The 15,575-nt window shown below is 36.8% G+C and overlaps 1 protein-coding gene across 1 annotated transcript in view; it reads right to left on the reverse strand.

Annotated features, from left to right (window-relative positions):
* Window positions 1-15,575, reverse strand: part of MYT1L (myelin transcription factor 1 like) — a 361,563-nt gene that overhangs the window by 207,325 nt on the left and 138,663 nt on the right. Inside the window, exon 6 of the mRNA XM_027840345.1 lies at window positions 1,028-1,380. Coding sequence (XP_027696146.1) covers window positions 1,028-1,380 — 353 coding nt within the window. The remainder of the gene's footprint in view (window positions 1-1,027; window positions 1,381-15,575) is intronic.

A 15,575-nucleotide genomic window follows, 5' to 3' on the forward strand; every position in this document is an offset into this window, starting at 1 on the left:
CCTTCCTTCCTTCCTTCCTTCCTTCCTTCCTTCCTTCCTTCCTTCCTCCCTCCCTTCCTTCCTTCCTTCTTAAGATTATAGGCTCTATATTGTAAGAGACCTTGGAGAACATCAAGTCCAACCTGCTCATTTTATAGATGAGGAAACTGAAACCTTCTGCACAATAATTCCTAACCCCTTCTTAGTTTTCGTTAAGAGAAAGAATGAAAAATCTTGTTCCTAAAACATTCCAACTCCAATGTCCTAAATGTCATTATTTGTTTACACTATACAAAAAGGTAGACCTACCAAATCAGAGTCATATTCTGAAAATACTGAGGCAAAATATCTCTGGATTAATCAGTTCCTTTGTCATTTCATGAATATCCATTTCCATCCTAGGCTTATGATAAAATCACTATGATGAAGCGTCTGCAACCAATATCCCAAACCCAAATTTTACCAGACAACATACTTCCAGTTATGTAGAGAGACAAAATACCATTTAACAAATAGATGAGTTAAAATAATTTTTATACATAATAATCTCTCTCAAAAATTTGTCAGGTCACTCAAGACAAAGTAAATTGCCTTGTGAATTTTCTAGCTTAACCAAACTCTAGTACGTTATAGGACTGAAAATCTAAAGTGTATCATCTATATGTATATTAATATATATATATATGTACACACACACACACACATATATACAGATACATACATACACATATATATGTGCAATACATTATATTTGTAAACACATGCTGAAATACACATATCTGCAAACTATAGTAGCCTTTGACCTTCCAATTAGACGGTTATTTGCCTGAAAGAAGTCTAAAGTCTAAAAAGAGATCTAGATCACAGTCTTTAAAATAAAGATCAAGGGGATTTCACAAAGGGTGAATCCTATAGTAAGTAAGAAAGAGAATTTTCTGCATGACTTCCATTACTTGAAACTTGTCTCATGAAGATCAACCCAGAGAATTCATAATGAAAACTTAACCCAGAATACCATCTAGTTCTTTATTAATATGTTAATGATTACCATGCTCTTCTTCTTCCTCCTCTTCTTCCTCCTCCTCCTCATCTTCCTCTTCTTCATCTTCCACATCTCCTTCTTCTTCATCATCTTCTTCCTCTTCTTCAATCTCCTCCTCTTCCTCTCGATCTATCTCTTCATCATCTTCATCCTCTTCCCCTTGCTCCTCATTGTCATCAGAATATTCCTCCTCCTCCTCTTCCTCTTTCTCGTCCATTTCCTCAGTTCCATCTGTTTCATAACATTCGTCTACTGAGGAGTTGTCGGTTTTAACTACAAATGGCTTTCTTTTGGGAGCAGGTTCTTGGGGTTGCTTATCTTGTGTTTTTCTTTTTTTAGCCAAAGGACAGCCATAAACACTGTTTAGGAAAGCAAAAGAGGTGTGTTATTAAACCACCCTTGATGGTCACAGTGATAGAAATCTTATATCATTTAATAAAGTTTCTTAATTGCTGACTTTGATATATATCTTCCATAGTGTTTAACAGACTGACTTCAGTGCCATCAGTGAGCTAATAGCACAGAAACCTATAACCTGGCAATTGCTATTGCAATTTTAATGCTTTGAAATATAGATTTTATTCATCTATCACTATTAAAAAATTTGGTCTTGCATTTTACCTTGATGTGCTGTTATAGGTCCAAAAAATCATAATGCCTTAGATTTCCAATCAGTAAAATGGGCATAATAGCATCAACTCATTAGGATCTTATGAAGATTAATGATGCACATATTTTAATGGAAAGTCAATTAAATGAGAATGTTGGTACTCATTTAGTATGTTTAAAGCATTTCTATGGAAAAATTAATTCAAGAAATATTTCTACTCTATTCTTTTCTATATTTTGTTATAATTATCCTATCCTATCTATCCTATATATTATTTTATCTTATATTACATATTATATTATGAAAAGACTTAGTGTTATAAGGATTTAGATGAACCATAGATACTATTACATCCTCTAAAACTCAATTCAGTTCAATTTAACAAATTTTTATTAAATATATATGAAGTGCAAAGTGATTGGCAACCCAGAATGGTAGATAGAAGGCAGTGCTTAGGGTCAAGAAGACTTGAATTCAGGTCCTACTCTGATGCATACTGTGCTATCAGAAAAAAAAAAGACATTTAACCTCTTAGTTCCTGAACTGTGTTAGAGGAGGAATTTTCCATACCAGAAGATTCCCACAACAAAGAAATCATAGCTCTGGACTATAGCCTCTGGTATCTATTTTTAATGTGGCAACAAAATCCAAGCCAAAAAAGGGACTTTACCAGATTCTACCTGTAGTATTTAAGCAGCCATGTAGTCTAGAGAGCCTACTAAAGTCTGAGCATCTTTCTTGTTCTATGAGACTTGGTAGCTTGAAATGTTTCAAAGCGCTGATACGTGGTATGGGAGCATGGATTTATGTAAACCTGTATATTGTACACCATGTTTTTTCCCCCAAAGAGGTGGCCAGCAAACCTGCAAAAGAGAGGTTACTGCATGTCACCACAAGAGCACTGATTTCAGTGGGGTGTTAATCTCATTCCTTTTCCAACCCTGCAGTGATTTCAGAAGCTGCTGAGTGTCAGCACCCGGCCTGCCCCAGGGCTGCCATAGCATACTGATTCAGCCAGGCAGCTTGTTACCAATCCTTAGAAATATTTCTAAATTGTAAAAAAAAAAAATCTTTGACACAAATCACAAACCTGTGACAATTCTAGTTCTACAGAAAGCTAAGGAAATGCATAGCAACAGCATGAGGATAATCCTAAATGTTAAACTAGATATTGGTGTATACGGTTGAGTCTCAAATAAGAGGTTTGGCAAAGACTCATAGCTTTGTTTTTGGTATAGTCATGAATTATAAAGACTCTACAACATTTCTCCTTTCCGTTGCCCTCTTCTTAAATCCTGTTACTTAGCCTTACAGCTGTGAGATCAATCCTATTTCTGTCCTTCTAGCTACAATGCAGAGATGTAGAAGGGGATGAGACACCAGCCAGAAACCAAGAGATGGATGATAGAAGAATAAAGAAAACAGATGGAATATATTGATATATTTAGGAAAATGATATTTGAAAAGAAGAAAGTCAATCAATATGATCCTAACTGAACTAAAATATGTTATCAATTAGTTAAGTAACATTCATATAGTAAATAATATCAAGTAGTATGCACATATGTAATTTGGCTTTGAGTATGCACAGTTTGCCTAACATGGAGCCCACTGCGTTCCTACCATGTGGATGGGGGCGTAGATGCCTTGATTGGCTGTCTGTGTCTTTAAAAGAACCATTTGTTCTCTCTTCTGCCATCCTTCTGGTATAGTCCTAGCTACTGTTCCCAGCACCCAGTGCCCAGCCTGGATGCCATGAACTGAACCACAAAGGGGGGGAAGGAACCTGACTTTCCCCTCGTTTCTCTCTTTTATCTCAGCTCCAAGAAATGGGCCTGGGGGGAGGTACATTTTTTCCTGTTTTGTGTTATTTGTCCTCTGTTTCAGGTCCCAGAGGTGATCCCCAGGGGATCAAGAGTTCAAGCTGGGATTGCAGCAGTCAGCCAGGCGATATTAGAGCCGTGAGAAGCCATGGTGCCTGAGACTTGAGCCCCTAGGGTGAGGTGGGGTGGGGAGAGGGCAGACTCAGAATGATACTGTGCTTTAAGAGAACTGAGCTAAACCAAGACTGAGGTAGTATAAGGGGGAAGATGTATGATACCTTCCACTTGGAAGAAGTGTTTGTATATTTATGATTGTCTTTTGAAGTAATATTTCTCTTTGTAAAAAATGCTCCACTGTGTTACACATACAATTTTAAAAAACAATACAAATATTGTTACAAGGCTGGAATCATAGTGTTTAGAGATGCAAGAAAATTTAGAGACTATCTAATCCAATAGTTTCCATATATATATATATATATATATATACATATATATACACACACACACACACACACACACACATATACATATACATATTTGATTTAAAGATCCCTTTATAACATCAGACAATTTCAGGAATGCACCGTGTGAAAGAAGTTGTATTATTAGTATTCGTATTACATTATTTCAAGTTCTTCCTTCTCTTATGGAACTTTTTCTGATACTTTCAGCTGCCAGTGCTTTCCTTCCTCTGCAAAATTACTTTTTGGGGTACTGACTAGAGAGCTGGCCTCAGAACTAAGAAGCCTTGGATCAAGTCTTGCCTTGGATACATACTGTCTGTGTAACTCTAGACCCATCACTTAACCTTTTAGGTTAAGCATCTCAGGCTTATTAGTTGCAGAGGTGCCAACCTGCATTGGTAGAGAGAATTTCTTTCCTCATTGAGAGTTCCTTATACCAACAAACCACAGGTCCATTCCTTCTCCCTCTGTTTTTTACTTACTTATTTATGCACATATTTTCTCCCCCAGTGGAATATAAGCTCTTTGATGGTAGGTATTGCCTCATTGCCTTAATCTCAACCCCTAGCATATTGTTGGGCATATAGTAGGTACTTCATAAAGGTTTGTTGATTAACATACTTTGATTGAAAAAAGATAACAAAAAATTAATAGATGGTACAGTGAACAGAATATTGCATCTGGAGTAAGGAAAACCTGAATTCAATCCTTACCACAGACACTTATAGATGTGTGATGCCAGGTAAACCACTTAACTTGCCTCAGTTTTGTTATCTATAAAATGGGAATAGCATCCACCACACAAGGTTGTTGTGAAGAATGAATTAATATATGTAAAGTGGTTTGCAATCCTTAAAGTGCTGTATAAACACTAGATATCAGTATTTCTGTAAAGATATTGTATAGATTTATACTGTTAATCACAACAGCATCTGGATACATTTGAAAATACACAGATAAGAGGGACATCATTCCTTCTATAGATGGTAAATTTTTATTTACAGATTCGTATATGGATTTGTAAGTCCCATGACAAAATTCTACAGCCTCTAGATTGTGAGTTATTAATACAGAGCAATTTCTTTATATTAAAAAGGAGGAAACTGAGGCCTGGAGATGAGGTGCAACTTATTTAAAGTCACACAAGTAGTGAGTAAATAATTTGTTTTTTTCTTTTTTTTTTTAAGGCAATTGGGGTTAAGTGACTTGCCCAGAGTCACACAGCTAGTAAGTGTCAAGTGTTTGGTCTGAGGCTGGATTTGAACTCAGGTCCTCCTGACTTTGGGATAGGTGCTCTATCCACTGTGCCACCTAGCTGCCCCGTGAGTAAATAATTTGAATCCAGGTGTTCTTACTCAGGGGCAGCTAGGTGGTACAGTGGATAGAACGCCAGGCCTGGAGTCAGGAAGACTCATCTTCCTAAGTTCAAATCTGGCCTCAGACACTTACTAGCTGTGTGACCCTGGGCAAGTCGCTTAACCCTGTTTGCACAGTTTTCTCATCTGTAAAATTAGCTGGAGAACGAAATGGTAAACTGCTCCAACATCTTTGCAAAAAAAAAATCCCAAATGGGGTCATGAAGAATTGGACATGACTGAAAAATGACCCAACAACAACAAAAATCTTTCCTTGGGACATTCCTTCCTAAAATGTAGCACACAGAACTGAACACAATCCTCTTGATATGGTCTGAAAAGGGCAGAATACAGTGGGATGAACATTACTTTTGCTCTAGACACAATTCTTCTCAATATAATCCATGTCTTAGCTTTTTTGGCCGCAGCATTGCACTATAGACTCATGGATCTTCCAGTTCACTAAAACTCCCAGATTTTTTTTTCAGGTTAACTGTCATATGGATGGTCTCTAACATCTCTTCCGGTTCTAAATCTATGATTCTATAAAGACATTCCTCACTACCCCAATCTTGTACTTGTTAAGTTGACTTTTTGAACCCAAATTAAGACTCAACGTTTACTTCTTTCAAATTTTGAATGACTAGACTTGGCTCAACTTACTAGCCTGTCAGTAACTTTAAGAATTGTGATCATACTTAACACATAAAACAAGTAAAACAATACACAGCATCCATTAAAAAGTTGAGTTTTTTATGTCTTCCCTCTGAAACTGCCCTGATTTACCTTGTCTACATCTTCTTTCTATAGCCGTTTATTTGCACATTGTTTTTCCCATTAGCCTGTTTAGTGCTTTCCATCCCTCTTGGGTTTATTTCCCTTGTAGAATTTTAGGCTGCGAACTCCTTCCTTATTGTTCCTGAACTTTTGGAAGTCTGTTCTCCTGAAATTGCAGTTCCATGTCAGACTATGACTGCTTTCCCTTTCTTCTCTCACAAGTTCTGAAATGAGCTGACCTCTACTCTCCAAGGTTCCCATATACTCTTGTAATCAGTTCTTCCTTTCAGATGAGATTTATTAGTTCCAGAACAGAAGTTTCCCTATAGTTGCTCTGGTTTGAACAAACTGAGAGAGCACCAGATATCTTAGAGAGTGCCAGTTTCCCATGACTACAAAGCTGTATTCTAAATTATGTCTAATCTTGAAGACATAGGTAATTCAGGCATCATGGTATGGTGGAATATGCAGTGACATGAGAAGACCTGAGTTCAAATCTCACTCTAATGCTTATTACCTGTGCGACCCTTGACAAGTCCTCTGAAGTCCCCGAAAAACCTTTAACATTCCTGATAGCCTACCAAATCAGAACTAAGCTCTTATGCTTGGTATTCTAGGCCTTCCATAATCCAGACCTAGCATATCTATTTGATTCTATCTCCCAGTATGCCCCAGCATGCGTACTTCATTATTGTCAGGTTGGTCTCCTTACTGTTCCACAAAGTCATCATAATTATTCTTGCCATTTCTCATGCCTGGAATACCCTCTCCTCTATCCAAATCCCTTAAGGTCCAACACCAATTTTATCTTTTCCATTAAACTTTCTTGGCAGTTGTAGACTATACAGATCTTTACCTCTCCTTTGAACTCTTTCATTACTTAAAATGTCATTATAAGATTAGCACTTAATTATATATTATTTTGACTTATTTTCATCTAGTTTCATGCTTATATATTTTATTTCCAAAACTAGATTATGAGATCCTTAAGGGCAGAGGGTTTTTTGAGCTCATAGTGTTTTTAATAAATTCTCATGAAAAACCTCCATCACTATTTCATCTTGGTGTGGAGATGAACCAGTGTTCTTCAATTCAACAAGCATTTATTAAATGATCAGGGCACCATGAAAGGCAAAAAGCCATTTTCTAACCTCAAGGAACTTACATTATACTGGGGTAGTGGAGGTGGGTAGGGAGAGGAACAACATGCACACTGATAAGTCACTACAAAGTAATTAGGGGTGGGATAATATTTACAACTGAGATAATCAATTGTGTAGAAGATTGCAGTTGAGTTGAGCATTAAAGGAGTTAGGGACCCTGAGAGGTAGAGATGAGGAAGCAGTGTATTCCACGCATAGGGAATATCTGTGCAAAGGTAGGAGATGTACAGAGAATGATACTAGACTAATTTGGGTATGATATGGAGCAACAGTGTCAAACTCAAATAGAAACAGATCTCTACAGGCCACATGTTGACTTAGAAAACCACAAACTGATATCAATGATATATAAACTATATACTTATGTATTATATACAATATACATGCATGAATATGTATATGTGTGTTTATATATGTATACACATATGCATACATATACTTAGTTCCCAGTCCTCACATTAGGAGGCCCTGTTGTAGAAGATTTGCAATATTTGCTGCTAGACATAGGAACCCATACTGATAAGACCACAGACTTGAAATCTTTAAGTAAAAAAATTAATTGACTTCCTTAGCTGGAATAGAATTCAGAAGGCTTGATATTTAAGACAAAGCCAGTCATCTTTTTCTTAAGTATTGATCATATTGTATTTTGTATAGTTATTTGTATTCATGGCTTCTCTCCTTTATTAGATTGCAAGACCTTTGGATAGAGAACCTGACAGATATCTTTGTAACTCCCTAAGTACCAGTGCATAAGAGTCAATCAATCAACAAGTATTAATGTGCTAAAACACTGTGATGTGCTCTGGGATGCAAACAAAAGAATGAAACAGTTCGTGTTCTCAAGGAGATTACATTCTATCACATAGAATGAAACTGAGGTTTAGAGAGGAGGGAATGGTCACATGTCTAATAAATGATAGAGCTAGGACTTTTGAATCCAAGCTTCCTCACTCCTTATCGACTAGACTATGCTTCGTGTTGTTCAGTAATACAGGTGTGTGCAACTGTACGTGATCCCGTGGACTTTTTTCTGCGTGATTATCTTGGCAAAGATACTAGAGTAGTTTGTCATTTCCTTCTTCAGGGTGCCCCCCTTTTACAGAGGAAGAACTGAGACAAATAGGGTTAATTGGTTTGCCTAGGTCACATAGTAAGTATATGATGGCAGATTTAAACTCAGATCTTCTTTACTCCAAGCCTACTGTTCTACCCCCTGCACCATGCGGCCGCCCCAAGACTATGCTACCTCCAGATTATAATGCAATTGTTTATTGACCAACATGCATACTTCAGTACAACTATCTATGCAAGCTCAATGAATTTAGGTGAAGACAGAAGGAGAGAGAATCTTGCTATTAATCCCTTGAAGACTTTACTTCATAGTGTGACTAGTGGATAGAGACCTGGCCTTAGAGTTAGGAAGACCAGGGTTTAAGTACTATTTTTAACTATGTGATTCTGGTCGAGTCACAATATCTCAGGGCTCCAAATAACTCTGTAAGAATATAAATTGTAGAGCAGGTATCAATCTGTATTGACAAAGGTCTAGTAAAAAAAATGAATCCTATAACTCTGCCCCTGAGATCTTGCCTTCTGATTGGCTAGTTACTCCCAGAACCTCCAATTTAATGAGGAGGCCCAGGTCAAAGATGTCTTCATTCCTCTTTAGGCTGCCCTCCTGACTCATCTTCACAGTACTTTTTCTACCATGCCCTTAGAAGTGATACCTTCACCCTCGACCTCTTTTTAGCTCCCTCTTATTTGTTTTCCTCCACATTAGAATGAAGGCTTTCTGCTTATATTTGTAATGCCAGTGCTTAGCATAGTGCCCCACACGTAGTAAACACTTAATAAATTCTAGTTGATTGGTCATTAACACCTTTGAATTGGTTCAGAGTGTCTGACTGTAAATTGTTGAGGGAGTTGTGGTGGAATTCTGGATCATAGGTTCTACAATTAGAAGACAGCCCAGAAATCATCTTATTCAATTTCTTTACCTGCTAAATGAAAAAAAAAATGGAAACCTTTAGAAGCCAGCCAGTTGCTTGAGGGGCACAAAATATAAGCAGCAGAGGGGCATTTAATAAATATTTATGGAATAAATGAATGAATCTGCTCCCTTCCCCATAGGCAAAATGGTACTTATATCTTTTCCACTTATATCTCTGAAGTACTGAGAATACTAGAATCATCTGTTCATATATGGACTGTATACTGATATGCTTAAACTACTAGTGTACTATTTAAGGGATTTTTGTTTTTTGGTAGTATGTCTCAAATAGCTGGACCAGTTTGTTCCCTGAATACTGCATCCCATTGCAATTCCTTCTCTCCCTATTGTGCTTTCACACAGGTGGTCTTCCATGCTTGGAATGTACTCTTTCCTCATCCTAACTTTGAGAATCCTTATTTTTCTCCAAGTGCTCTCTCAGGTGCCATGTCCTTCCTGTAGCCTTGCCCATCTCTTCAGCTAATAGAGCTTTCTCTTCCCTCAAATATTCCTATGGTACTTGGTCTGATTTCCCCTTTGTGCTTATCATGGCATCTACTTTGTATTAGACTTATCTATGTGTGTATCATGTCCACTCAGATAAATAAATACCAGCTACTTGAGGAAAGAGATTGTTTTGGCTTTGTGTATTTCCCCAATGCCTTGCACACTGCTTTACACATAGTGGATGCTTAATAAATGTTTGTTGAATTGAATTAAGTTGCTTCCAAAGGTGGTCAGTTTATAACAAGATAGGAAATTACAGACTGGTAGAGTCTTTGTACTAATTAGAGGAATTTTAAAGAACATAATGTTCAATCTGAAAGGGATGAATATTGGTCCAATACTTTTATTTTACAGATTTAAAACAAACAAACCCGAAAACTAGAGGGTTGAAGTGATTTTTTACAATCATATAAGAAGCTAACCAGAGTCCTAAAATACTTGTCTCTTGATTCCTAATTCAATGATTTTTCCATTATGGTGCCAGCAGAAAGAAAGATCAAAATTATAATAATTCACTGGAGAAGTTATATCTACTAGTTTGTTCTTTTTTCTCACTTGGCATAGTGGCTAGACAGTTGGACTCCTCTTTAGAAGCCCTGTATTTAAGGTGTCACCTATATCATATATTGTTTGTGTGATCCTGGGCAAGTCACTTAGTCATTTCAGTGCCCTAGCAACTCTCTAAGACTGTAAGTTACAGAGAAAGTGCTGATCTGCATTGATAGAGAGAATTTCTTCATCTGGAAGTTTCTCATATTAATGAAACCATGGGTCTAGTCCTGATCTCCTGTGAGTGTGTGTTTAAGCAAACACACATACATATACACATATTTGTGTGTATTTGCTTAAAGTTTGACTTCCCTTGAGGGGTTAGGAATCCAAATTTGAAAGTCTTTAATTTGGGTGAATTAATATTAAGGTACTATCTTTATTAAGACAAAATAAAGCTAATTTAATTTAAAAATATTATATAAGTTAAACTAAGATCATTCAGAAGCCAAATTGTAATATTCTAACATCCATTCTCTTTCTTTGTTAAAATATTTTAAAATAGTCTATTTCCTTTAGGTCATGGGATGACAGATGCTTCTTTATCAGCTTAATTGGATCCCTTTTCTCACCTTTTTCCTGTCCAGGGTGAAAGAGGAAAGGAAATGCTACATTCCATTGTCTGTTGTTGTTTCTAGTGCACCTCATTGCTCTCACCTCTAAAATGAGGGGGTTGGATGAAATGACCTCTAAGGTCCCTTTTAGTTCTAATTCCTGGAATATATCCAGTATAATCTTCCTTTTTTAAAAAGGACCCATGAGAATTTTCCTTGACATAAAATAAATATAAGTACCTTAAACATGCCTTCAGGCTGTCAATCATTTTACAACACATCTATCTGAATATTAGTGCAATCAACACCCTCCAGCAGAAATTTGAAAGATCACATTTAACATCATCACAAATGGCTGAATTTTCTTATTCCTGGTTGTACTTAAGTACTAAGACAGAGAAGGGTCTTCTTGATGCATCCTTAACGCAGGACTACTATTATGCCATTATCTGCCTTTCCCATCCTAGATACTATTCTTATTCTCTTTTAAATATTCACCAGACTAGAGTTCTGCTTTTTAAAATAATTACAATTATGTTTCATAGGTATAACAGAGGAAGTGGAAGTTACTTAACTGCTCTGAGCTTTAGTTCCCTCATCTGCAAAGCTGAGAAAATAATACCTAGACATCTCCCACACAGGGATGTTTTGAGGATCAAATGAAATAATGTCTATAAAGTACTTTGCAATCAGTTATCTCATTTATGTATCAGTTATCTCATTTTCATACTTTTTGATTGAGTTTAGGTAGTACAAGTATTATGATGACCACTATTCTTAGTGTACTTCCAAGTCAACCCTGATTGTTTCCATTAGTGGTAAAGAGATGAGTGGCAGGAAGAAACATAAAACATGTTAATACATGTTGTCTCTCTCAAGTAGAATATAAGTATCTTGAAAGCAGGGATTGTTTCAGTTTTGTATTTGTATCCTGGGTGCCCCGATAGTTCCAGGTACGTTGAAGGCATTTAATAAATGCTTGTTGATTTGCTGATTGATCATAGACTACTCTATTGATTCTAGAGTACATACAAGATATATAGGGAAATGATAAGAAAGCCCAACAACAGAAGAATGAGCAAAGGTATTGCCACCCAGACTCTTACCCTCTCATATAAGCCACAGGACACTGTGCTTTGTCTTATAAGGTTGGTTAGGAGTCATTCAAGTGGGAAAAATTCTCATTATTAGAGGATTGAGATATTTATATGTTTCTGCTTTGGTGGGGGAAAAGGTACATGAATATTTCTAGCTCCTGGAAATGTGAATGTTCTTGAACAGACTGGAAAAGAAAGCATTCCAAACTCCAGGGAAAAAAGATGTCTTTATATGAAAATTGTGAGGCACCTTCAATACGCATTTGCTAAAAGTGCCATTACTGGTAAATGATAAACATATATTCTATTTTAGCTTCTCAAAAATGCTCCATATATCAATAGATACCAGGCCACAAATAATAAGCCTTAGGAAAATCTGTTTATAGATAAGACAGATCTTTAAAAATGGTTTCTCTATTACACTTTCCTGAGTTTAATTTCTACAGCAACACTTAGTTAACAAGTTGTGTCTTTCATTTTTTTTGCTGAAGCATTACCTTATAACCCAAACCCATCTGCCTTTGTGGCCTCCCACCCAGGGTTCATTTAATATCTTGGCTGGACACAGTCATTTCATTCCATTTATTTACTTTTCAAATAATCATTAGAAATTCCATGCACTACACCACTCCCCCCTTCAACAAGAGGGTTTCCTACTACTGTATCATTTCCTGCTGCATAATCTACTAGACTTGGGAAGCTGACCTGGGTTTTATTACATTTAACACCATATAATGTTACTTCCACAGTGCTGTTTTGTCATCTAATGCTACTTCTGAGGCTGCAGATACATAGCAAGTACAAGGTATTTTTATAAAACTCAGATGACAAGAGATGTGAGATCTAATGTGGCATAAACCACACCATTGAAGAACATGTAATTCTTCTCTTCATGGTGCAACCTAGTGAAAAATAAAATTCCCAGCTTATTGCCAATGGAGATAGGTTCACATAACTTCACAGCAAAGATGCTGTCAGGAAGGTTCAAAATATTCAACATGTCACAGTCTTCCAAGATATTCATATTCTCTCTCTGTCTCTGTCTCTCTCTCTTTGTGTCTCTCTCTCTCTCCTCTCCTCTCCCTCTCACCCTCCCTCCTTTTATCTTTTCTCCACTTGTCTCTTTCCTTATCCTTTCTCTAGCTCTCTTCTCTCCTCTTCCCCATTTTTTATCTCTCTCTCTCCTCTCCTCCCTTCCCCTTTCTCCCTCTTTTTCTCTTTCTTCCCTCCCTTTCCCTTTCTTCCCTTCTCTTCTCAATTTCTTTCCCTCTGACATTTAAATTTGTGTAGGCAGACAGAGATCCTTTGAGGGGGGCATAAAGTGAGTTTTCCAGGCTCAAGTGCCAGGGGTAGAGCTAACTTTAGTCCAGGAATAATTTCAGAAATGAAATGGAGGAGAGATAGATATAGGTTGAAGTTGAATCACCGCTCTCTGTTTCCCCTCCTCAGACGAATATCTTGGCCAGCTTTGTCATGGCACAGATCAAGGTCTCAAAAGGGAGATTTGCAATTTATGCAGACTATCTGACACTTCTTGTACAACCAGGAAGGTCTTCCATGGCTGCCCTTGGACTCACAGTATATAGTCTGCCCCAGTTTATAGAAATTACAACTTGAATATTTAAGTTCTCTAGTTAAAATGTCTGCAGTTCCTCAATCCCCAAAACATTTTGTTGATTTACCACACTGTGTCTTCATTGACACAATTATCATACCCCTATGCCTAGAACATCTTTTTACATATCATTATTCATTGAAATTCTCCTTTCCTTTCAAGGGCCAGCTCACTATCGCCTTTTTTCTATTAAGCCATATCTGATATTTATTCCATTTCAAAGTTTCTTATTGCTTTTTCTTGAGGTCCTTTTGTCTTTCTTTTTCATAGCCTACCTCATGTTATACTGATTTTTGGATATCATTCTGTTAGATTGTAAGCTCTATGATGGTAGTGGTAGCAGGGCCTATTTTCACTGCTTGTTGCTAACAGGAAGCACAGTGCCTTGCATATAATAGATGGTTAGTCAATATTTATTATTTTATTTATTTATTTATTATTTTAATTGGGAGATTGCTGAAACTCATATATCCTTGAGGGTATGTACCATTTAAATTTATGGAATAAAAATAACAGCACATATTGATGTAGCACTTTGTGCTTTCTGATGTGCTTTTACACACATTATATTATTTGAATGTTCCAAAAATATTATGGGGTAGAATGGGACAAGGATTATTATTCCAATTTTCCAGAAAAATGAGACTCAGAGACTTGGCCAGGACAATGTAACTAGTATGCGCTGGAGAGAGAACTCTAACCAGGTCTTTTCATTCCAAGTACAATACTTTTTTTTAACCATGTCACATTGTTTTCCACTGATGAAACATGTGCAGTAACCTCTATCTAAATATTAATAAATCAATGACAAGCATTAAGCACCAACTATGTGTCAGATACTTTTATCATAGATCACACACACAACAACAACAACAACAACTTTAGCTTATTATTTTTAAAAATCTCCCTGTGCTTTAAGAGCTACCATGTTCTTAGAAAACAGAAGTAACTTAAATAGGCTTGGGGGTCCTCAACAGGGAGATCTAAGAGCTTGAAATGACAGCTCATACATGGCAGTACTTATCTGAAAGCATGGGGCCTTGCACATAGTACGTACCAGATAAATATTTACTGAATTGACCTACTAGATCATAGTCACAGACACGTTCTTTTTTAGGCAGTCTCTTAAGATTCCAGGTGGTGAGGAGAACACAGCCACAAGTGATATCCTTTGCCTAGCTTCATTCAAGGGGACATCCCTTACAGTTATCCCAAAGCTGCAGTAAAATGAAAACTGGACCCTCCTCATTGACAGAAAGTGATCACCTGAGTATTAGACAAATCTAATTTAAGTATAAAAACAAATAATCCAATTTAAATATAAAACATTTTAATCTACTTGGGGTGCTATGTTTACACATGCACATGACATTGACAGATGGAGGTGAAGTCATCTGAGTTAACTGGAAATTCAATCAGGATTACTTTAGAAAGAAAAAGGTAGTCTAGTATTTAATTGCAGACAGTGAAGCCAGTCTAAGCTAAGTGGATGGTCTATTTAGATAGAGAAAAATTCTTGAATTTGATACCTTGTTCCCTTCAATTTGTTTTTGTAGGAGTTAACCTTCATCTAACAAGCCTAATATCCAGTAGAAGGGAGAAATTGAATTTATCAACAGTAGGGCAGACAACACATTAAAATTGAGGCCCAGAGAAAGCAAGTGACTTGCCTAACATCAGAGAAAGCATCAAACCATGGATCCCTGGAGCCATATCTAGTAGTCTTTTTCACTATCCCATTCTGCTTCAACCAAATTCTCTTTTATAACCAAAGAACTGGAGTACTTCATCTGCATTCTCCTGCTTGACAGCTTCAATCTGAAAAGAAACATCTCTTCTACTTATAAAATCTGCCTTCTATTCCAAGAAGCCTTTTGGACAAAGCCCATTTGGCTCTCATCACTCTGATTGTATCTTCCAGCCTTGAATAATTGACATTTAGGCATACGTTACTGAAGAATTTCAGTTAATTGGCCCCATATCTATCTGTTCCTGTTACTCCCATCTTGTCCATTAGACTCTAAGTGCCTTTACAATGGAGAAT

The sequence above is a fragment of the Vombatus ursinus genome, unplaced genomic scaffold (genome assembly GCF_900497805.2).
Source record: "Vombatus ursinus unplaced genomic scaffold, bare-nosed wombat genome assembly UNPS02014841.1, whole genome shotgun sequence".
Lineage (NCBI taxonomy): Eukaryota > Metazoa > Chordata > Mammalia > Diprotodontia > Vombatidae > Vombatus > Vombatus ursinus.